The sequence below is a fragment of the Amaranthus tricolor genome, chromosome 1, assembly GCF_026212465.1.
Source record: "Amaranthus tricolor cultivar Red isolate AtriRed21 chromosome 1, ASM2621246v1, whole genome shotgun sequence".
NCBI classification, from domain to species: domain Eukaryota; kingdom Viridiplantae; phylum Streptophyta; class Magnoliopsida; order Caryophyllales; family Amaranthaceae; genus Amaranthus; species Amaranthus tricolor.
Genome location: NC_080047.1, coordinates 14,211,365 through 14,230,114, shown reverse-complemented (window position 1 = coordinate 14,230,114; position 18,750 = coordinate 14,211,365). Strand labels below are relative to the sequence as shown.

General features: G+C 35.4%; 3 protein-coding genes across 3 annotated transcripts; all 3 read right to left on the bottom strand.

The window, feature by feature from the left end:
* Positions 1-548: 548 nt before the first annotated feature.
* LOC130805039 (uncharacterized) lies at positions 549-9,337 on the bottom strand. The gene is made up of 5 exons (XM_057669641.1): positions 9,158-9,337; positions 8,793-9,007; positions 1,742-1,912; positions 1,429-1,664; positions 549-1,308 (listed from the first exon to the last, which is right to left on the bottom strand). Exons 1-5 carry the CDS (start codon positions 9,225-9,227, stop codon positions 1,071-1,073), a joined length of 930 nt encoding a protein of 309 aa, XP_057525624.1. The 5' UTR covers positions 9,228-9,337; the 3' UTR covers positions 549-1,070.
* Positions 9,338-10,730: 1,393 nt separating this feature from the next.
* LOC130805032 (probable polyol transporter 4) lies at positions 10,731-13,246 on the bottom strand. Its single transcript, XM_057669632.1, has 2 exons — positions 12,728-13,246; positions 10,731-12,409 (listed from the first exon to the last, which is right to left on the bottom strand). Exons 1-2 carry the CDS (start codon positions 12,900-12,902, stop codon positions 11,052-11,054), a joined length of 1,533 nt encoding a protein of 510 aa, XP_057525615.1. The 5' UTR covers positions 12,903-13,246; the 3' UTR covers positions 10,731-11,051.
* Positions 13,247-14,934: 1,688 nt separating this feature from the next.
* On the bottom strand, positions 14,935-18,110 carry LOC130805020 (protochlorophyllide reductase-like). The gene is made up of 5 exons (XM_057669622.1): positions 17,876-18,110; positions 17,674-17,769; positions 15,960-16,479; positions 15,371-15,729; positions 14,935-15,279 (listed from the first exon to the last, which is right to left on the bottom strand). The coding sequence occupies exons 1-5, from the start codon at positions 17,927-17,929 to the stop codon at positions 15,124-15,126; spliced, it is 1,185 nt and encodes a 394-aa protein (XP_057525605.1). The 5' UTR covers positions 17,930-18,110; the 3' UTR covers positions 14,935-15,123.
* Positions 18,111-18,750: the final 640 nt, after the last annotated feature.

Here is an 18,750-nt window from a genome sequence, read left to right as displayed (position 1 = left end):
ACAAATATTCGACTAAGAGTTCAAAATTGATACTTATGGAACCATTTCAAAATAGATATTTATGGAGCCATTTTGAGATTGAATTCATCAATCCTCAGCTATAATATTTCGATGTTGAATTAGATGAGAATATGTTTTTAGGGAGAGATTAGAGAGATGGAAGTATGAAAAATAAAAAAAATAAAAAACTAAATAACATTAATAACAATCAATAATTAAATTAAAAACTTCATATGAATTAAATAATGACTAGAAAAATTCAAAAAAATAATCGAAAAAGATCCAATAGCACAAATCGTGCGATTTTGCCTAGGTTGAGTCGTATTGCGACTAGAATTAAATCCAGTCGCACAAAACGTATTAGAAAGTGAATAATCTAAATGAATATGTGTTTATAAAGGTATTAAAATTAAAAACTATATAATGAATTTATAAAATTCTTTAAATGTTCAAGTGAGGAGAGGAAAAAAAAAGAATTTTAGAAATTCTAGAGTATGAATATGAATGTGTATTCTCCATGCAACTTCTACCATATATAGAGTTATATGTAAGCTTTCAACTCTTGGTTTCATGAAAAATAACAGATAAAATATTAGTTATTATCAGTTACGATCAAAAGCCATAACAATACAATGCTTCACAAAACAAAGTGTTGGAATGAGCACTAGAGTGCTCGAACACGTTCAATGTCCCACGCGTTCTAGCTTGCATATCAGCTCAATTATACTTGGACATTAAGTTTTAACACTTGTTTGTCCTACTACGTTCATAACTTAAGGGATATGTCCTAACTTGCTCTGAATTCCAACACAAATCAGCTCAACATGGTTTTTGCTTCTCATAGAAACTATTTCATCAGCAGTATATCAATGTTGCCTTGAATTTTGGTTTGATTTTTATTTGCAAGTTTCTCCGATCTCACAGCATAGGCTAGACCAAGCCGATGGCCAACTCCGGAGCAACATCCCCTGCGACACTTAAACCACAATAAACATTTTTCTCGAAACACAGCATTACATTACATATAACATGCCTTGTTCCAATACTACTATATCAAACTAGACGCTGTTTTAGTTCAAGAACGATATGATGAGTTCATTGACCTCCTCGGGCAGCTGTTCTTGAACAAAATGGTTTCCTTCTGGCATAAAAACAACTTCTAGGTCTGGTACCAACTTCTTAATTGCTCCACTTCTTATGTTTTCCTCCATTCCAGGAAACTTCATGACATAATCTTTTTCGCCCATGATAAGCATTGCTGGAGCTCTTACTCGCGGGTCTTGAATATCGATAATTTGGTCCATGCTCCTACATTAACAAAACCAACCCATATCATGCTTCGACAAAACAAACAGATAAAACAGGGTCCAGTTTTTAACATCCCTACATATTTTGTGGTGTATATATTTTCAGGGGCTTAGGCTTTACCTGTATGGAACTTGCAGGGCTGTACGAAAACCAGATTTCTCATACAAACTTGTGTAGATTGATAGATCTTCTTCGGAAAACCAAGAGGGTAGCGGAGTGTTTGGATCAACTAGGTCCATTATTTCCTGGTCATCATCGGCTACTTGAAGGTCGCTCCCTGAAAACAGTATGTAGATGTTTTTTATCACTGTTCTAACATCAAATCGACCAAAATCTGCCTCTGCTCTTCCTGGCTCCTGTTTGAAGAAATTATTCGACAAAATATATACTACGCAAGACAGATAAGCATAGTTACAATGAATCGATTAGCTACCTTCCACCGTAGAATGTAAAACCCTTTTGGAAGTTGATCCGATTGGGTTCTAGCAGGACCTGGTAGGATAAAAGGAACCCCTAAGGTTATGAACCCAGACACTCGGTTGGGGTATAATACTGCTACAAGACTCGCTATGAATGCTCCAAAGTCCTTCCCGACTAAAAAAACCTGTTGCAATTCAAGTTCAATGGAATTATTCTCACCACATTAAGCCTCTGGCTTTCTTCTCAGATATACTGAAGGAAAACTTGTAGAACAATAAGTATCAGTTTTCTATGCATCAGAGTAGCATTGCTAATACCAAAACAGTATATAAAGTAAGAATTCTCTCCTTTTCCTTACTGAGAAGACTAGTTGGATTCTAATAAAAGAAAATGTGCAATTTCGATCAAAGCATTTAGAAACCCATGGTGGATTGTGTCCAGAGGATGGTTCAGAACACTGTCACATGAATCACTAATTTTCTTGCGAGTCTCGAATTAAAAAAGCGAATTATGGTCGATTTTGGGCTGTTTTAGAGTTATTTTGAGCGAATCGCAAATTCAAAAAGTGAATTAAGTGACGACTTATGTTATACTGGACTTCCATGGAGAGCCCATGAGAATGGAACAGGGTTTTGGTGCTCGTTTGAGCGCAACTTGTGCAGACGAGCACCTTTCGAGTCTTTTTCCTTCTTCACATGAAAGCACCTTTTTTTTCCCAATGCTTCTTCACAATGCTAATTGTACCAAAACCCTAAACTTGCACCAATATGGCAAAACTTCGTCTTCTTCCATGCTTTGTTTCATCAACCAAAGTAGAGCTGATCAAACATCGGGCCGGGTCTGTTTGGCAAAAACAGCCCATTGATGCGGGTCGGGCCGGGCCGGGCCGAAGTGCGGGCCCAAAACTTCTTGCCCAAACCCGTAATATGCGGGCCTATGTTATATATTATTTACACATAATTAAAAACACAAATTACAAATAATTGAAATACACAAATATTTAATACAATTGTTACATATTATACATAATTTAAAACACAAATTACAAATAATTCAAATAAACAAATACTCCCTCCTATTCAGCTGAAGTGTCCCATTTCCTTTTATGGTCAAGTCACCTTAAATGTCCCATTTCTATTTTTGGCATGGATTTTTGACTATTATACCCTTAGTACTTTATCCTATTTTCAATTATACCCTTTATTACCCTTACTAATTTTCCCTCCCTTATAATTAATCAACATAATTAAATCTTAATTAATCCTAATTAATCCCACCCATTTACACTCCCTCCCTTTATAAACCTAAAACCCTACCCATTCCCCATTTGATATTCTGCCGTTTTCTCTTAATCTTCCATTGAAAGCTTCACCTTCTTCCTTATCGTGTTTCTTGTTCTTCTCTGAAAACCCTAAATCTGGGTTGAAGGTTCACCATCTTCCTTTATTTCTTCTGTGTAGTTGTCATGGCAAACTCCAGTTCGCCTTTAAAATCCCCCCTGAAGAATCGTAACTCGACAATCGACTCACCCATGAAAAACCCTAACTCGCGTACTTCTTTACTTCTGAGAATCCCCAAATCTCCTTACAAATCGCCTTCTAAGATAGACTTAAAGGGGTTCGATGATGGAAACCCTAGATCTGGACTGAAATCATTTGAGGAAGAGTCTTATGATTACAATGATGACTCTACTTCTGTTGAGACTGATCCTAAGTGGGGAAGAGAACTTGACTCTGAAGGTGAACCCATTTACACACCTGAGCGGCCTGATATGTATCCTGATCGTGAATATTCTTCCATTGATGCTGTTTTTTCGAATACTGATTGTGAAGAAGAAGATTGGCTTGATAAGCTTGGTCCTTTCTCAAGTGAGTTTCTGTTTGTGTTGGTGCATGTTCATTTTGACTGATGATGATTTTTAAGTTAAACGTTTTTTTATGCATTTAATTTCATTGCTCTGTGATCTCAAAGTGAGAGCAGTTTTAGCCACCAAAAAATCGAACAAAGGGGGTTTGGATTGTTTAACAACGTTTAATGCACAAAGATGTTCGATTTTATACTCAATGATTTCAAAAAAAAAAAGAAATTTACCTGAGAGTTCTAAAACAACCAATTTTTTTCATTAATGTATATTTGAATAAAAATGTTTCATTGAAAACAACATAAAATGTTTGTTGTTTGCTTCTGAAACATCCCATGTTAAAGATCCCAAAAATATGTCCAAATTGAAAAGGAATTTACATTTCATTAATGAAGCTGTGCTGGTTATGCTTGTGTTGGCTGATCTTCTGTGCTGTTGTTGCTTTCCTCTATGTCCCAAAAAATGTTGTTGGTTGTTGTTCTTTTGCTTAAACGATGATTGCTGTTGCAACTGTTGAGATTTGTTGAGTTTGGTTGTTGGTTACTTCTGACATTTCTACATTCAAATCCCCTTCTTCATATCCCCCTGCATACCCAATGAGTTCCACAAGCTGATTCATTTTTTCTGTACTTAGCTTTGTGAATAAATATTGAAGTGAATCCACAACCAATTGTTTGTCAATAGTGAGGTAATCTGGTAAAGTCCCTTCCCTTGCTGCCTTTGTTTTGTTCATGTGAGGAATGTGATAGTCAAACCCCCCCTGTTTTTCATGACCTCTATCATACAAGCTTGTAAAGTTATGAATACAAACCTTAAACATTGTGGACTCAGATTTTGAAATGCATTATTCACAGCCTTAAGCAACTCTTTAACATTGTAAGCTGATTTTTGATATTGCAAAGCTTGAATTGATCTAAAAAAACCTAAATCTAGCACGTTCATGTCAGGGGAATTTGGAGGTTGTTGCACTAATTGTATATTAAATCCATCTTTCATTGCCTCTTCTAAAAACCCTCTGTCATTGTGTGCTATATGAGGTTTGGCATTGTCTTGTTGAATGTAAATATGCTTGGATAATTCAGCAGGCCATTTTGCCCTAATGGTTGGCAGCACATTAGTGATAAGCATTTCTCTAATGTGCTCTTTTGTGATTGATTGTATTGGCTTAGTTTCCATCTCTCCCCTTTTCCTGTTCTTTGAGCTTCTTTTTGCTGGCTCCTGTGTAATAAATGGCCAAATGCCTATCTTTCCATCAAAAAAAACATCACCTTCAGTTGTAAATATAGGCTTTGTTACAGCACACATAAACATGATTTTTGGTATGAACCTTTTTGATTGACATTCTCTATGTGGTTCTACTTCACCCGGAGCTAGATAATAACTCTGTGTCTCTCGGGTTAGATAGAAATGTTTTTCATCTATGTGAACAACGTTAGTAAATGGCTTAAACTTGAATGCATCATTTTGTTCATTGTATTCACATTTAGATAATGCAAAGCTTAACCTGTGTAACTTGTTGTTTTCATTCAAAGCCGGTTTGATTGCGTTTGTGTGCCTTCTTATTACTTTGTTCCTCTTCCACCTACACACCGTTGATTTTGACACTTCCATCTGCTTTGCTACTGAATGCTGTGTACCCTTGAGTTCATATTTGATTGCCTTAAATTTTTCTTCATCAAATTTTATTTTGTTTGCTCCATCTCTTGCTGTTGAGGTTAATGACTGTGGTGTTGTTTGTCATCTGCTTCTTGACATCATTCCACAATCGTGTAATTGTTTTCCTACAAACCTCAAACTCAATCGCAAGTGCGTTGATTGTGCCTTGCGCTGGTTTGCCCTTCTTATTTAATGCAGACAGTAGCTTCTGCATTATGGATTCTCTTTGTTGTGTAGTTAAGTTTTTTGTAGGAGCCATTGTTTTAGATGATTGTGTAATAAATGACCATTGTCATTGTCTATTTATGCTTTCTGTTTTGTAATGTTATGATTGATTTTTTCTTCTTGTTGCACAATTCATTTTTGGCGCCACACTTTCTGTTTTCTCAAATTTTGGCTGTGTGCTTTGGGAATTTTCTTGAATTGTTGGCGGCAGTTTCTGATTATGTAATCAATTCCTTCTTTTTGGACATTTTAATTTTGGGTTTCAAAATAATGTGGGTACTGTGATGATATTTTCCATTTTGAAAAATTGGTTGTTTATAAATTGGAGGCTATTTAACAAATTATTAATGCATTTTTTGGGTAATTTGGAAAATCTGAAGTCAATGATCGGAAAAAAATTCGCACTCACATGATCAGTAACGACTGCAACTACACCGAAGCTGTTGAAGAATTGAGAAGGCTCTCGGAGATACCGTAATTGATGTATTTAATTTTTAGTACTCTTGAGAAATTTATGTAATTTCCAAAAATTATTGTAAACGTAGGACTTAATTATGTAATTTAGGACTTAATTAAATTATCGATGTCATTGTGGCGAAAAAAATTTCAAACTTTTGGTGCCAAAAAAAATCAGCTTTTAAGTTGGTGGGAATTTGGTGGGAATCATTAATTCCTTAATCTTTACAATTAAAAACCCATAATACTACTCTCTCTCTTCCTTTAGGGTCCCATTTTGACTTTTCTTAAAATCCGTGAAAAGTCAAATGGGACAGTTCACCTGAATAGGAGGGAGTACAAAATAATCAAAATATGTAACTAATTAATGAATTGACAATCGTCATCTTCACGACTATCACATTAGAAACTAGGACAAGGTTGATAAGATTAAAGTATTATGATAACACCAGAAAATCTTTAGCTTTGCTGTGCTCCAAGATTATCACATTAGAAATCATCAATTTTGCTGTACTCCAACAAAACATTGGTACTTCTACTTCTACTGTACTCCAAGATTATCACATTAGAATTTCAAGATCTACTCCGCCATTCCAATTACCAATAGACAGAATGTATGAAACTAAGAATCAAATCAATACCTTAATTAAGAGAATCCTAATCAACAATTTTACCCAGCAAATAAAACTGTCAAACAATACAATCGCACATTAGAATAAATTTTACCCAGTAATCCAATTGTTCAAGCAAAATACAATTGAAGTATTTGAATAGATTTTCATATGGTACTTATACTGCCATTTTAATCGAAGTACACAAACGAAATTCTTCAAAAACCAGAAAAATTCATGTATAAATTTAAAGTAATCCAAACGTAATCAAAAATTCTTCAAAAACCAGACAAGCCCATAATCTTTTATTTCTTATACTTGAGCCAACATAGCTCCTTTCGGGCCGGGCCGGGCCAGCCCGCGGGCCAAACGCCAATCCTAAACCCGTCCCAAAAAATATCGGGCCATTTATTGTCTGCCCAAACCCTCACTTTTTCGGGCCGGGCCGCCCATGATCAAGTCTAAACCAAAGTAAGTTGATCAACTTCTAAAGTGCACATGCCATATCATCCAAATCAATGAAGAGAAACTTGTTACGATGATTCCCGAAGTCTTAACATAATATGGCCGAGACATATTTTTGGGAACAGAGCCACCAATCAGAAGGAGCTCCAAAATTAGATTCTTTTGTCGAATATTTTTAACTATTGATCATATATTCCTCTCTTTTCTACTCAAAGAGACAAATATCTTATCATCTTATGATTCTAACATCAAGTAAAAGTGGTGCAATCTCCACACCTCAACATGTGATTGCACATTAATACTTTGTTTGGATTAATGGAATTGGAAGAGAAAGAAGGATTAATTTTGGAAAGATATAATTTCTTTATTTAGGTACCCGTTTTGGAGGGGAGATTAGATTTGAAAGGATGGAATTTGAAGAATTAAGGCCCGGCTTAGTTCACCTTAAAAAATAACTAGTAAAAGTTAATTTTAATTAGTAAAAATTAGTATGAATCAGTAAAGATCAGTTTAAATAAGCAAAAGTCAGTTACAATCACTAAAAATCATTTTGTAAAAAGTGTCAGCAAAGTGAGTTTTGGCTTGGTCATGGTCATGGCCATGGTCAACTTCCCAGTGTCCCACTGAGTCCCGCAGAAAGTCAAAGTCTAAGAGGAAAGATAGCGGACACACCATATTCATACACTTCGAGAGAGAGGATAGGAGGAAAGAGCACAATCAATTTTAACCTTGGGTAGAGAGAGCCCCGCAAAAAGAAACATCAATAACACCAAGATAACATGGGGAAATGTTGTCATTTAGAGCGTATAATGATTATCGGAAATAATAAATTAATCAAATAAATTAATTAAATAAATAATTAATTGGAAATATCCCAAAATTGCAAAGTTACTAACTTGTGGAAAGTGTTTTTCACGGATCGCGAAAAGGCTCGCGGGTCACGAGTTTCAAAGCAATGTTTCTGTTTTGAAAAAAACACAATTCGCGGGACGCGACTTTCTTCACTGGTCGCGAGTTCGCGGGTCACGAATTTCACACTGGTTTTTGCAATGTTAGTTTTATTCGGTTTTGTTAGTTATGCTATAACTACCTAAGGTTAATATGGTTATATTAACTGAATATATTGGGATGGATTGATTTATGATTGGCATTGATTCGTGAATTGATGGTGCGGTTCATGAAGTGACATATTACTTCATGAATGGTTGTATGCTCTTCTATAAATATAGAAGGCATGTGTAAATTATTTCTTACATGAATTATACATGATATATACATGAATTTTCTGAATTCTTATCCTTTTTAGCACTTTATAAATAGAGAACTTGCAATCCTTGATTGTAAATTTCCCTTTTTTTTTCCATTTAAGTTTTCTCATGTTCTAATTTCTTTGTGCTTGGAATTTAGTGAAATTCTTCGTATCTCAAAACATATTTCCGGTATACATTGAGGAAATGATGTTTTAGGAAGAGAGTCTCGCCTAAAATTTATATCAAGTCACATACAAATTCTACTTATTACTATGTTCGGTATATGGTGATTCATGATGACGAAGTTCACATTTGAAAAATATAAGTTTGATTATTAATTCAGTCACAAAATACAACAGGAAAGTAACCTGCAGTACACAAAACAAGCCGTACTAGGATTTTGCCAAAAAGTACCAAATTCCCATCAAGGTTTTCAAATATTTTCCTGAAAGCTTTACCTAGATTTTGCATTCTTCACAAGTACTAGAACTTGAATTTAGTTAAATGTGTTAATTAGATTAGATTAAAAAGGAGTATTACCTTGTCAATACCCAAAAAGTTGAGTAAGCCTACAACATCTTCAGCAAAATCAGTCAAAGTAGTTTTCTCAGGCTCAGAGGGCTGATCAGAGAGACCATAACCCCTATAATCAATTGCTATAGCCCGATACCCAGCTTTAGCAACACCCACCATTTGGTATCTCCATGAATACCATATTTCTGGAAAACCATGCAGAAATAACACTATTTTTTGACCTAAACATTCAATTTAAACACAAATACTCATCAGATACTCGCACATTTTCAAATTAGAAGCAGATAACCTAAAATACAATTGGGAAAAATTCATTAAACGGATTAAAATGATAAAATAAGGCAAAATTCGAGTGTTATTTATGTGTAAACCTGATCCAATTTGAGAAACATGAAGATTGAGACTTCCAACTTGGACATGGCTGTGCTGGATCTGCTCCATGAATGGCACTACAAATTAGCCACAAAGTTATTTTGCATGTATAGAAGATTAAGTTGCTTTTCTTTAGGTTAGAGGGATTGGACAAGGAAATCTGATTTTAAAATTTTTTTAGTAGGGGTTATTATGGTCAAAAATCAAGACTCAAAAAGTTAAAACTAATATTAATAATTTAACTTTTCACACTTCGGTCCTGTATAATCTCATATTTAAACTATTTTCTAATAATTTAACATTTGTTATACATTTGACAACAACATACTTTATTATTATATTAGAACTAATACCAGCAAACTAGGATAAAAGTTAAATTATTCACAATGAACTAAAGACAAATGTTAAATTGTTTAGAAAATTAGAAAATAATTTAAAGGTGAAATTATTTACGGCCGAAGAACAAAAAGTTGGATTACTAATGTTTGATTTTCAAAAATCTAGTTTAGTTGTTTTTGTACAACACTGGGTAAACATCTGGTAAAACTTCAATGAATTTTTATTTTTAGATTTTTAGTACAACTATACAAGATATAATAATGGAGGAAACCAGGTTTAATTTGTTGAAGTGATTGAATACTGGTTGAATTTGTGAAATTTTTTAAATTAGTGTATTTCTTTAACTTAATGAAAAATAAGTTTTGGAGCAAAATTATTTGAAAAATAAAAGTTTGTTACTTTTGGACAAAAGTAGTTGTTTGAAACGACTACATATTTAAGGGAAGTTTTTTGCTGAGACAAAATTTTCATTTTAAGTGAAATTGTTGTTTAAAACAACGATTAATTTTGAGTGAAGTCTTTGTCTGAGACAACAACTTTATTTTAAGTGAAATTATTATTTTAGACAACGATTTAAGACCTATTGGGTCGCATTTGTGGTCATTTGTATCTACATGATTAGCTTGATTGGGAAATGATGATGGCTTGATGCTGGTTGAGAACTCCATGACTTGGAGCCTAGGAGCTTAGGTCATGTAGAAGGGAAGGCTTGTCCTAGAATGTGTGTCATCCTAGGTCAATCTTGCATAATAATGTTGATGTTCTCTTAACTTATTGTGCAATATTACTTCTTTGGAGCCTAGAAGCCCGAAAACTATGTAGAAACCACTTGAATGTTCTTCGGACTTATGTTTAACTGTGAGTAGTGTGAATGTTTCGTTTGTAATCATATAAGAGCTTAAGGTTAAGAAAGTTACTACTCTAGTTCAAAAATAATTTACTCTTTGTCACTTTAAGCGAGAAGGTGACCTTCCACTAAACTAATCATTAGCCCTAATTACATGCTTGTGCTAAGAATTCCCTATTTTATTGATTCATTTAGCCCCAAAGCACTAGACTTTAGTGTCTATGGGGCAGACATCGATAACTACCACGTACTCATTACCCATGATGACTTTTCATACCTATATCCACCCACTACCCATAAAATTCATATTGATACTTGGCCTAATTAGAGCAGATGCGGTGCCAATTAAAAATTCCGATAAGTGACGGACGAGGAAGACGCAAGAATTCATCACTTTAACTTAGGCCTATGATTGTTTTTCTTAGCTTTACATAACAAAAGTAGAGTGCCATTGTCAAAAAGGTTATGATAGTTCATCACTTAATACATGAGTATATTACATATCAACTATCAACTAACCATACTTTCCTATTCACTAAAAATTCTATGTAATTGTGTAATGTGTAGTGAAAACAATGGTGTAACTCAAATGAATCTGTCAAACAAGCCATTTTCTGCTCGAGTTCTTGGAACGCTTTATGGGAAGAATATCATCTAGATCTACTGAAATCAAAATAGTTTCCGATCAATTTCTTACATGTAGAATGTTACAACACTAAACGCTCAGTATCTGCCAGCTCTAATCGACTCTCCTTCCACCCATCACTCTCTTGGAACAAACACTCGATTTGCTCGAGTGTCTTTCCTTTCGTCTCTGGTACAATTTTGTGCACAAACAATACTGAAAGTGCAGATAATGCAGAAAAGATTAGGAAAGTTCCGGGGACTGAAATTGCACTAGAAACAGACAGGAAAGACAGACTAACAAGCCCACTGCACACTCTATTAGCTGCAAAACCGACAGCAACTGCTTGAGCTCGTAACCTTAATGGATAAATCTCTGAAGTCAAAACCCAGCAAATCGGGCCTATTCCTACTGAAAAAAAGGCGACATCCCCACAAACAAATAGTAATGCCAGCGCAATTCCAGCAGCACCTTTTCCCATAAACGGCAAGCTTATTGATATACAGAACAAGCAAACTGTCATTCCGATGGTGCTTGTATACAACAACGGCTTCCTACCTATTCTATCGATGAGGACGAGAGCAATCAGTATAGAAACTGTTTTTGTCAATCCGACTGCGACTGTTGCAGCTAGAAGCTCAGTGTTACCTTCGATCCCAGCCGACTTTAAAATTGTTGGACTGTAATAAACTAATGCATCTATTCCTGTGATTTGTTGGAAACATTGTAAGCCAACCCCAGCTGAAAGCATTCTATAAACTGTTGGGTTAGGCCTTAAAATTTCGTACCAAACTGCTTTTTCTTCACTTTTTGTCGATTTTGCTTTGCTAGCAGTTTGTAGGATGTCGGCAAGTCTTTCGTCCACTTCTTTTTCATCACCGATTGTTCTAATTAGTATCGATCTTGCTTCATCGACTCGGTCTTGAAGAACTAACCACCTTGGTGATTCCGGGATCACAAATAGTGCAAAACCGATGAGAACCGAAGGGAATATCCCTAAGGCAAGCATAACCCTCCAATTAATATTTGAAGGTAATCCCGAAAATGCATAGTTCGAGACATATCCAAGAAGGATTCCGAGGTTTATGAAGATCTCCGGGAATGTGGTAAGAAAGCCTCTTGAAACAGCTGGTGATATCTCAGCTATGTAAACTCCCATGATCGTTGCTCCGAACCCAATTCCGATCCCTGATAGAAGCCTTCCGAGCATTAGAATCTCAAACGAATGTGCAATTGTCATTATCAAACCTCCCAGTTGGAAAATAATGGCTCCTATAGCCATTGTCCATTTTCTTCCGATAGCATCTGATGTTCTTCCCCCGGCTAAGCTACCAATCAGAGAAACGATGCTCAAACACCCGACTAATACTTCTTGTTGCACCTCATTTATGTTCAGTTCTTCGTGGATGAATATAATTGCTCCACTCATCACACCAACATCTGTGAAAAACAAACGGCCTCAGCTTACATTGTTTCAATAAACCGATACTTGATTTGAATGATTCGACTGTTGTTTATTATATTTGGGAACAATCAATCATTTCAATTAGAAGCACTCGCAGCTAAGTGATCGTTTAGCTACTTTACCCACCAAGACATGGTCGATTTTTAGATATCGGAGCATGTTCTTGTGACCAGGAATCAAAACACAGTAACTCGATCTTAAAGTCAAAACTCAGGCTTAATTAATAGTCCAAGATTGTTAATACACAACCATTTTTAGAATCAATAAAGTCAAAATGTGCATAAGCTTCTTACCATAACCAAGGAGAACAGAATTGACAGAAGCGAAAAACGCGCAGGCCATAACATATCTTCTGGTGCTGTTGGCAATATCCTTCCCTTGGACGTTTAAAGATTCGTTATCATCCTCACCGAGTTCAGAATCCATCCTCTTGTACTTGTTTTTACTCCCCATCTCAATGTTCGACATTTCTGAATCTTCGATTTATCGATCAACCTTTCGATCCAGCTATATCCTGCAGAAACAAGCAATAAAAAGCAAATCCCAGAAAGTATTAGGGGATTTCTGGCCCTCTGACTTGCAGGAAATACAGATATTTATGATGGATATGCTCCCATTGACTGGGATTTACAAGTTCTAAACCATGTATTGTGCCTCAAGTTCCTGATGAAAATGATGAATTAAGATCAAAGATTGTTCCAAAATAAGAATTTTTTTGAAGATTAATACAACTTGCATATTTTTAAAGATTGGAATTATATAAATATATACAGTATACCACTAGATATTGATAAATCATTTATTAAGTCAATGACAAAATTTGATTGGTTCCTCTGAATCCTCTATATGCTGAAAGTTTATAAAAAACACACTTAAAAAAGGGAAGTTACCAAACTCTCCCTTTCTTTATTCATTAGGAGTAGATCTGTTTCTTTCTTAAAAATAATTAAGTGTAGTTATTTACAGTTACAGTCATGTGTATGCACAAACTTCAATAAAAAGAATCCAATGAGATGCTTTAGTAGCTTGTCGATGTCCATATGAGAATTTTTGAAAGAAAGTGAGAAGTCAATAATAAACTATGATTTAGTGAAGTATGAACAACTTGATCTTTCAGTGTTAGAGTATATAACTGTTTCTGTGTGAGTACTGGACACAATTAATTATGAAATAAGTCTTGATTAGTCCAATGATTATCCTTAAGCAAGGGTTTTAACTGGATTGAAAGTTTGCTCTTCTTGCCAACCCTTGCAATAAGATAACTCCTCAAGATATCTGTTTTCCTGCACAGTTAACAAGAGTTAGCAGGGCCCGAAATGGTTTTTCAAGGACCTACTCCAACGCCCAAGTCAGTGTTTGTATAATATAAATTGTCTAATAAGTCATTCCAATTGCATAGTGGCAATAAGGTGGATTATTAGTTAGGGCTTTTTTAGCGTGAAGCTTTGTTGTATTTGATGAATAAGATCTTGTCTTATTCAATAGAAGTTCTTAAATATTCTTGATTGTCTTTTCAAGATCAATGAGATTGTATGAAAGAATTCTTATTCAATGCTCAAGTATTAATTGTTCTTAAGGTTGTGTTCTGGTTGTCTTTTTCTTTGTGAAAAATTGGTTACCTTTTTCTTGGCATATTTTGGAGTATTTATAGTCCATCATTGGGCTGTATGGAATGTCTTAAAATGCCCTTCAATAGTTGTCTTAACCAATGCCAAAAATACCGCCTTGTCTGAGTGTTGCAAATGCTAACGTGTTGCTTGTTGATTGGTCCTCCAGTAGATTACTTGTTTCAGCTTCTGAAATGTGTCCTTCTACTGAAAAGTAACCTCTTGCAAATACCACTTGCGTGACCTATGCACAATAGATGTACTTATGAGACAACTTTTTATTAAATGCACTTTCCTTTTGTCTCACTTGATTTATCGTCCCTATTAAGTAATTTATCCTCCCTGATTTTGCCAATGATCAGCTTAAGCTTTTGGTTAAGTCGGTTCCTTGACATGGTATCAAAAGCCAGCGTGACATGAGGTCACGGGTTCAAATCTCAACCACCTCTCATTTATAGTGAAATATTTAGAGCCATGTATAAGGAGAGCATGTGTTGCATCCACACTTCTAACCCAAAGGGCTCTCGTGTGAGGTGACGTGTTAGAATACATGACATATTCTGGGGACTCAACAATCATCTTAAGCTACTAGGTAAGTTGGTTCCTTGACATTTAGTAGTTTAAAATGTCCAGCATTAAGTATACACAACTTACCGAGGAAGATGCCATCATCGAGATGGAAATCCGATGGCTACAACGACAACGCCTTAGCCTTAATCCTAGAATACTGGGGTCAGCCACATGAACCAATAGATCAGGTCTAGTAGTCGTCCATACTAATTCTTCTAATGGGCAAATAAACATAATTTCTCCTTCACTCACAACAACACCCCCACAGCCCAAATCCATAGTACTTGCATGAAGTTCATACTGCTGAAAGGAAAGTCTTTAAATGGTTTAAGAAAGTAAATCACATCATAAATCAAATGTAAGAATGGGGTAGGAAACTCATACACAGCTCTGTTTCATTATAATCTACATTATCTCTGGTTTACAGGTTTACATTGACTACTATTCTACAAAATCAGGACCATAAGATACTTGATCACAAGTCATTGTAGTAGCAGTAATAAGGTCTCTCCCTAAGCCAATCCAACAAGCTTTTCACTGACCTCCCACAATTTTCGTGCTTTCTCTTCGTCACTAGCTTCCTTCGACAGCTGGTTTTCAAATGATTTCGAATTGTTGTTCCAACTCCAGTAAACACCTGATTTTGTCAAGCTTTGATCACAGACCACCTGTTATAACAAAATTTGCAAGTCCAGTTAGCACTTAGCTATGTTTAATGATTTTGTCTAGTGTGAATATCGAAAAATGCACTCAACGGACCTGTGCAAGTCTCTTTCCAGCCTCCTCTTCGGAAACATAACCCTTCGTGATGTACTTCTGGAAGGGCGGGAAAAGGGTTCTAAACAGCGCAACATGATTCCTAAACAGACCAGTCTCGGCAATACATCCAGGATAAAGAGAGGAAAAGGTAATTCCTGTTTCTTCGTGGAATCGCCTGTGAAACTCTTGCATAGTCAGCATGTTGCATACTTTGCTGTCCTTGTAGGCCTTTGCTCCATCAAATTCACCTCCGTCAATCATCGGTGAGCTGTTTACTCCGTTCAACCCTCCTGCAAGTCCCCTCAAATCCCCAAGGTTGGCTTTTGGAGGTACATTCCCGGCTAGCGTATTTGAGTTTCCTACAACAAGGGCAATCAGTACTTTAGTTTGAACTTCTTTAACATAATTCGCCAGTTATTCGCTTACTGAATTTGCTATTCGCTCAAAATGACCCTAAAATAGGCCAAAACTGACTACGATTCGCTTCTTTTTTTATTCACGATTCGCAAAGGGATTAGTGAATCATGTGACAGTTTTAAACCAATGTTTAAATTTTGATACAAAGTAAGATGACAATGCAGAGATTTACCTGTTATCGAACCAACAATTATAAGGCGCTTTGATGGATAGTCGGACTGCTTTAAGTCATCAAGTAACAATCTTGATAAAAGAAAATGACCAAGGTGGTTCGTCCCAACACTAAGTTCAAAGCCCTCAGCAGTAAACGTAGGCTCTTTATCAGTAGGCAAATACACAGCCGCATTGCAAACCAACACATCAAGAGGCATACCAGAACGTCGAAAGTTTTCAACAAATTGACGGACACTCTCTAAGGAGGCAAGGTCAAGATGCATGACGGTGTAGCTATCTTTGGGCATTCCTATTCTCTTGGCAGCCCTTTCTGCTTTGAGGAAATCTCTACACGCCATGATTACGTTCCAATTTCCCATCATTGAGAGGGCCTTAGCTGTGGCCAAGCCTAACCCAGATGAGGCTCCTGTAATAATGACATTGCCTTTCCTCAATGTTTTCTTACCTTCAGGAGTTGCTTGGTCGATAGATGGAGATGCTGTAACTGTTTGGGCTTTGATAATCCAATTTCGGAATTCCTGCAGTTGTAATGATTTCTCGTGTCAAATGTGAGGTAGCATTATCAACTGATGCATATGTGATAAAGTATATAATATATTATGGAACTCTAACCATCAATTTATGTTTTTGGTTGAGTTGATAATTTTACATGGTATCAAAAGCCAACGCAAACAAAAGATAATTTTACATGGTATCAAAAGCCAACGCTATGTATGTAACATTTAGCGTCAAATATGAGAAAAGCTTGTATCATCCACAACTATAATCCAAAGGACACATGGCTATTAAAATCAGCTTAATCATTTGGCTGAATCGGTCTCTTGACAATATGTTTAATCCTTTTAACAAATAGTCACAATATGACATAGTGATCTCTGCAAAGAACTAGATTTACATTAGAAATGGCTGATAGAATACATACATAGCATATATTGGAGTTTTAACTATAAACTTAAGTTTGACATGATATAAAAAGCTAACTCAACCAAGAGCTTAATCTTAAGGTTGAAACTCTAAAAAATGTTATATACTCAATGGGGCTAGAATTGTAAATACAACACATATCATTCTTATACATGGTCAGAAGTATTTGAAATGAGGAGCTAATGGCTTATGATAGCAATATCACTCTACCAAAACTTTGAGCTTATAATCCAAACTCCAAGATATCTTATACATACTTTATCAATGGGTACTCTAAAATAAACAAAGTCCAAGTAAATTATACTTAAATCTCAGAAATAGTTAAGCTAGACAAACAGAAGTGGATCAATGTTATAATTCTAATCCAATTTGTTCATCAAAAAGTTTCTTGACCAAATCATAGGTACTCATTTTCTAAGGCCAACAACAAATTACTATCATGAAACATAATATAACACAAAACTCGATTATATTTGGCAAAATAGTTTATTATGCAATTTAAGCTTATTTTGATACAGATAGAGAGTTGGGCAAACCATCCAAAACTAGTTTGATAAATTAGTCGGTTGAAATAATTTATTGAAGAACCAATAAGCTGTTTATAGCGGCGGGTTTAAAATCAACTAACGGAGTTAATAAAAATCAGCTGGTTGTAATCAGCTATTAGGTACCAGCTATTATATGTTTGGTAAACACCCCTATATCTTCGTAAGACTCATAAACCCAGTAGCACCAAAAGGAAGACAACAAACTACAAAACCCAGCACCAACTAACAGAAGATATATACCTTAATCCTCAAAGAAGTATGATGAAATTCAGATTTAAGATGCTCGGAGATTGAAGTTCCAACAAAAGATGTCTCCTTAAAACCAGAAAACTTTCCCTGTGAAAAATCAAAATCAAAATCAAAATCAAATCAAATACTGTAAAATGTTTGAACATTTAAAGTGAATGGAGAAATTTGAGCAAAAAAGTAGTAAGAAGCGTACCTCTTTATGAAAAGAGACTGAAGAGGGTATCAATGAAGCTGCTTGAAGCGCCATTGAAAAAATCTCTTAGCAAATTGTTCTAGTGCTATCGGAACAGTTTTGAAGCTTTGATGATCAATTTGTTTTTGTTGGGGCGGAGGATAAGGTGAGCTACTCTATACCGTTGATGCATCTGCCACGTCTACTTGAATAAACCAATCATCATCTCATTCTAGATTTTCTCCTTTTTTTTGACATGTCACATCTCCCTTTCTCTAGAAAATATTAATCGATAAGATTGTTTATAAATAATCATAAAAATAAAAATAATAAAATAATTAAAGTAAAAAAAACAAAATTATAAAAATGATGATCTATAACACAGTGTCACGTCCCAATGATTTACAATTAATGTAAATTACAGTTATTTACCTAGTAAAACTCGTCCAAGAGGAGTTGTAATAAAAAAATATAAAAATATTTATCACGGAGTATGACCGTATGACGAGGGAAGGGATGGGCTAGGTGACAAATTTTACATGTAGATTGTGGTATTTGTTTTTATTGAGACAAAATCTGATTTTCTATAATAATTTTCTTTTTAACTTGTCTAATAGAATTTAGTATAAATTTTTTACTCAACTTATTTTTTTTATTATCTTCTACTTCCCGACTAAGTACATTTCTCTTACTTTATGAAGAAGTATGTTCATTCAAATTATTAGGTTGGTTTCGGACAGGGGTCATTCAATTTAGTTGAATTTGAAAGCATACATGGCGTGGCGGGCCATGCTCGGGACTGTTTTGTCAGATAGTGTTGTTAATGGTGACTCAAACTAGCAAGCACCATTGAAGAAGATGAGTATGGGACAAAGAGCACCTCCGCGGGGCGCGGA

What these genes read in the sequence shown, in the direction of transcription:
- LOC130805020 (XM_057669622.1), bottom strand. Translation starts at nt 17,929, where the DNA reads ATGGCGCTTCAAGCAGCTTCATTGATACCCTCTTCAGTCTCTTTTCAT. An exon ending in CAGTCTCTTTTCATAAAGAG is followed by an intron (nt 17,770 to 17,875) that starts GTACGCTTCTTA and finishes GATTTTTCACAG; the next exon opens with GGAAAGTTTTCTGGTTTTAA. An exon ending in ATACTTCTTTGAGGATTAAG is followed by an intron (nt 16,480 to 17,673) that starts GTATATATCTTC and finishes TTACAACTGCAG; the next exon opens with GAATTCCGAAATTGGATTAT.
- LOC130805039 (XM_057669641.1), bottom strand. Translation starts at nt 9,227, where the DNA reads ATGGAGCAGATCCAGCACAGCCATGTCCAAGTTGGAAGTCTCAATCTT. An exon ending in TGTTTCTCAAATTGGATCAG is followed by an intron (nt 9,008 to 9,157) that starts GTTTACACATAA and finishes TTGAATGTTTAG; the next exon opens with GTCAAAAAATAGTGTTATTT. An exon ending in TTTACATTCTACGGTGGAAG is followed by an intron (nt 1,665 to 1,741) that starts GTAGCTAATCGA and finishes TTCTTCAAACAG; the next exon opens with GAGCCAGGAAGAGCAGAGGC.
- LOC130805032 (XM_057669632.1), bottom strand. Translation starts at nt 12,902, where the DNA reads ATGTCGAACATTGAGATGGGGAGTAAAAACAAGTACAAGAGGATGGAT. An exon ending in TTCTGTTCTCCTTGGTTATG is followed by an intron (nt 12,410 to 12,727) that starts GTAAGAAGCTTA and finishes TGTTTTTCACAG; the next exon opens with ATGTTGGTGTGATGAGTGGA.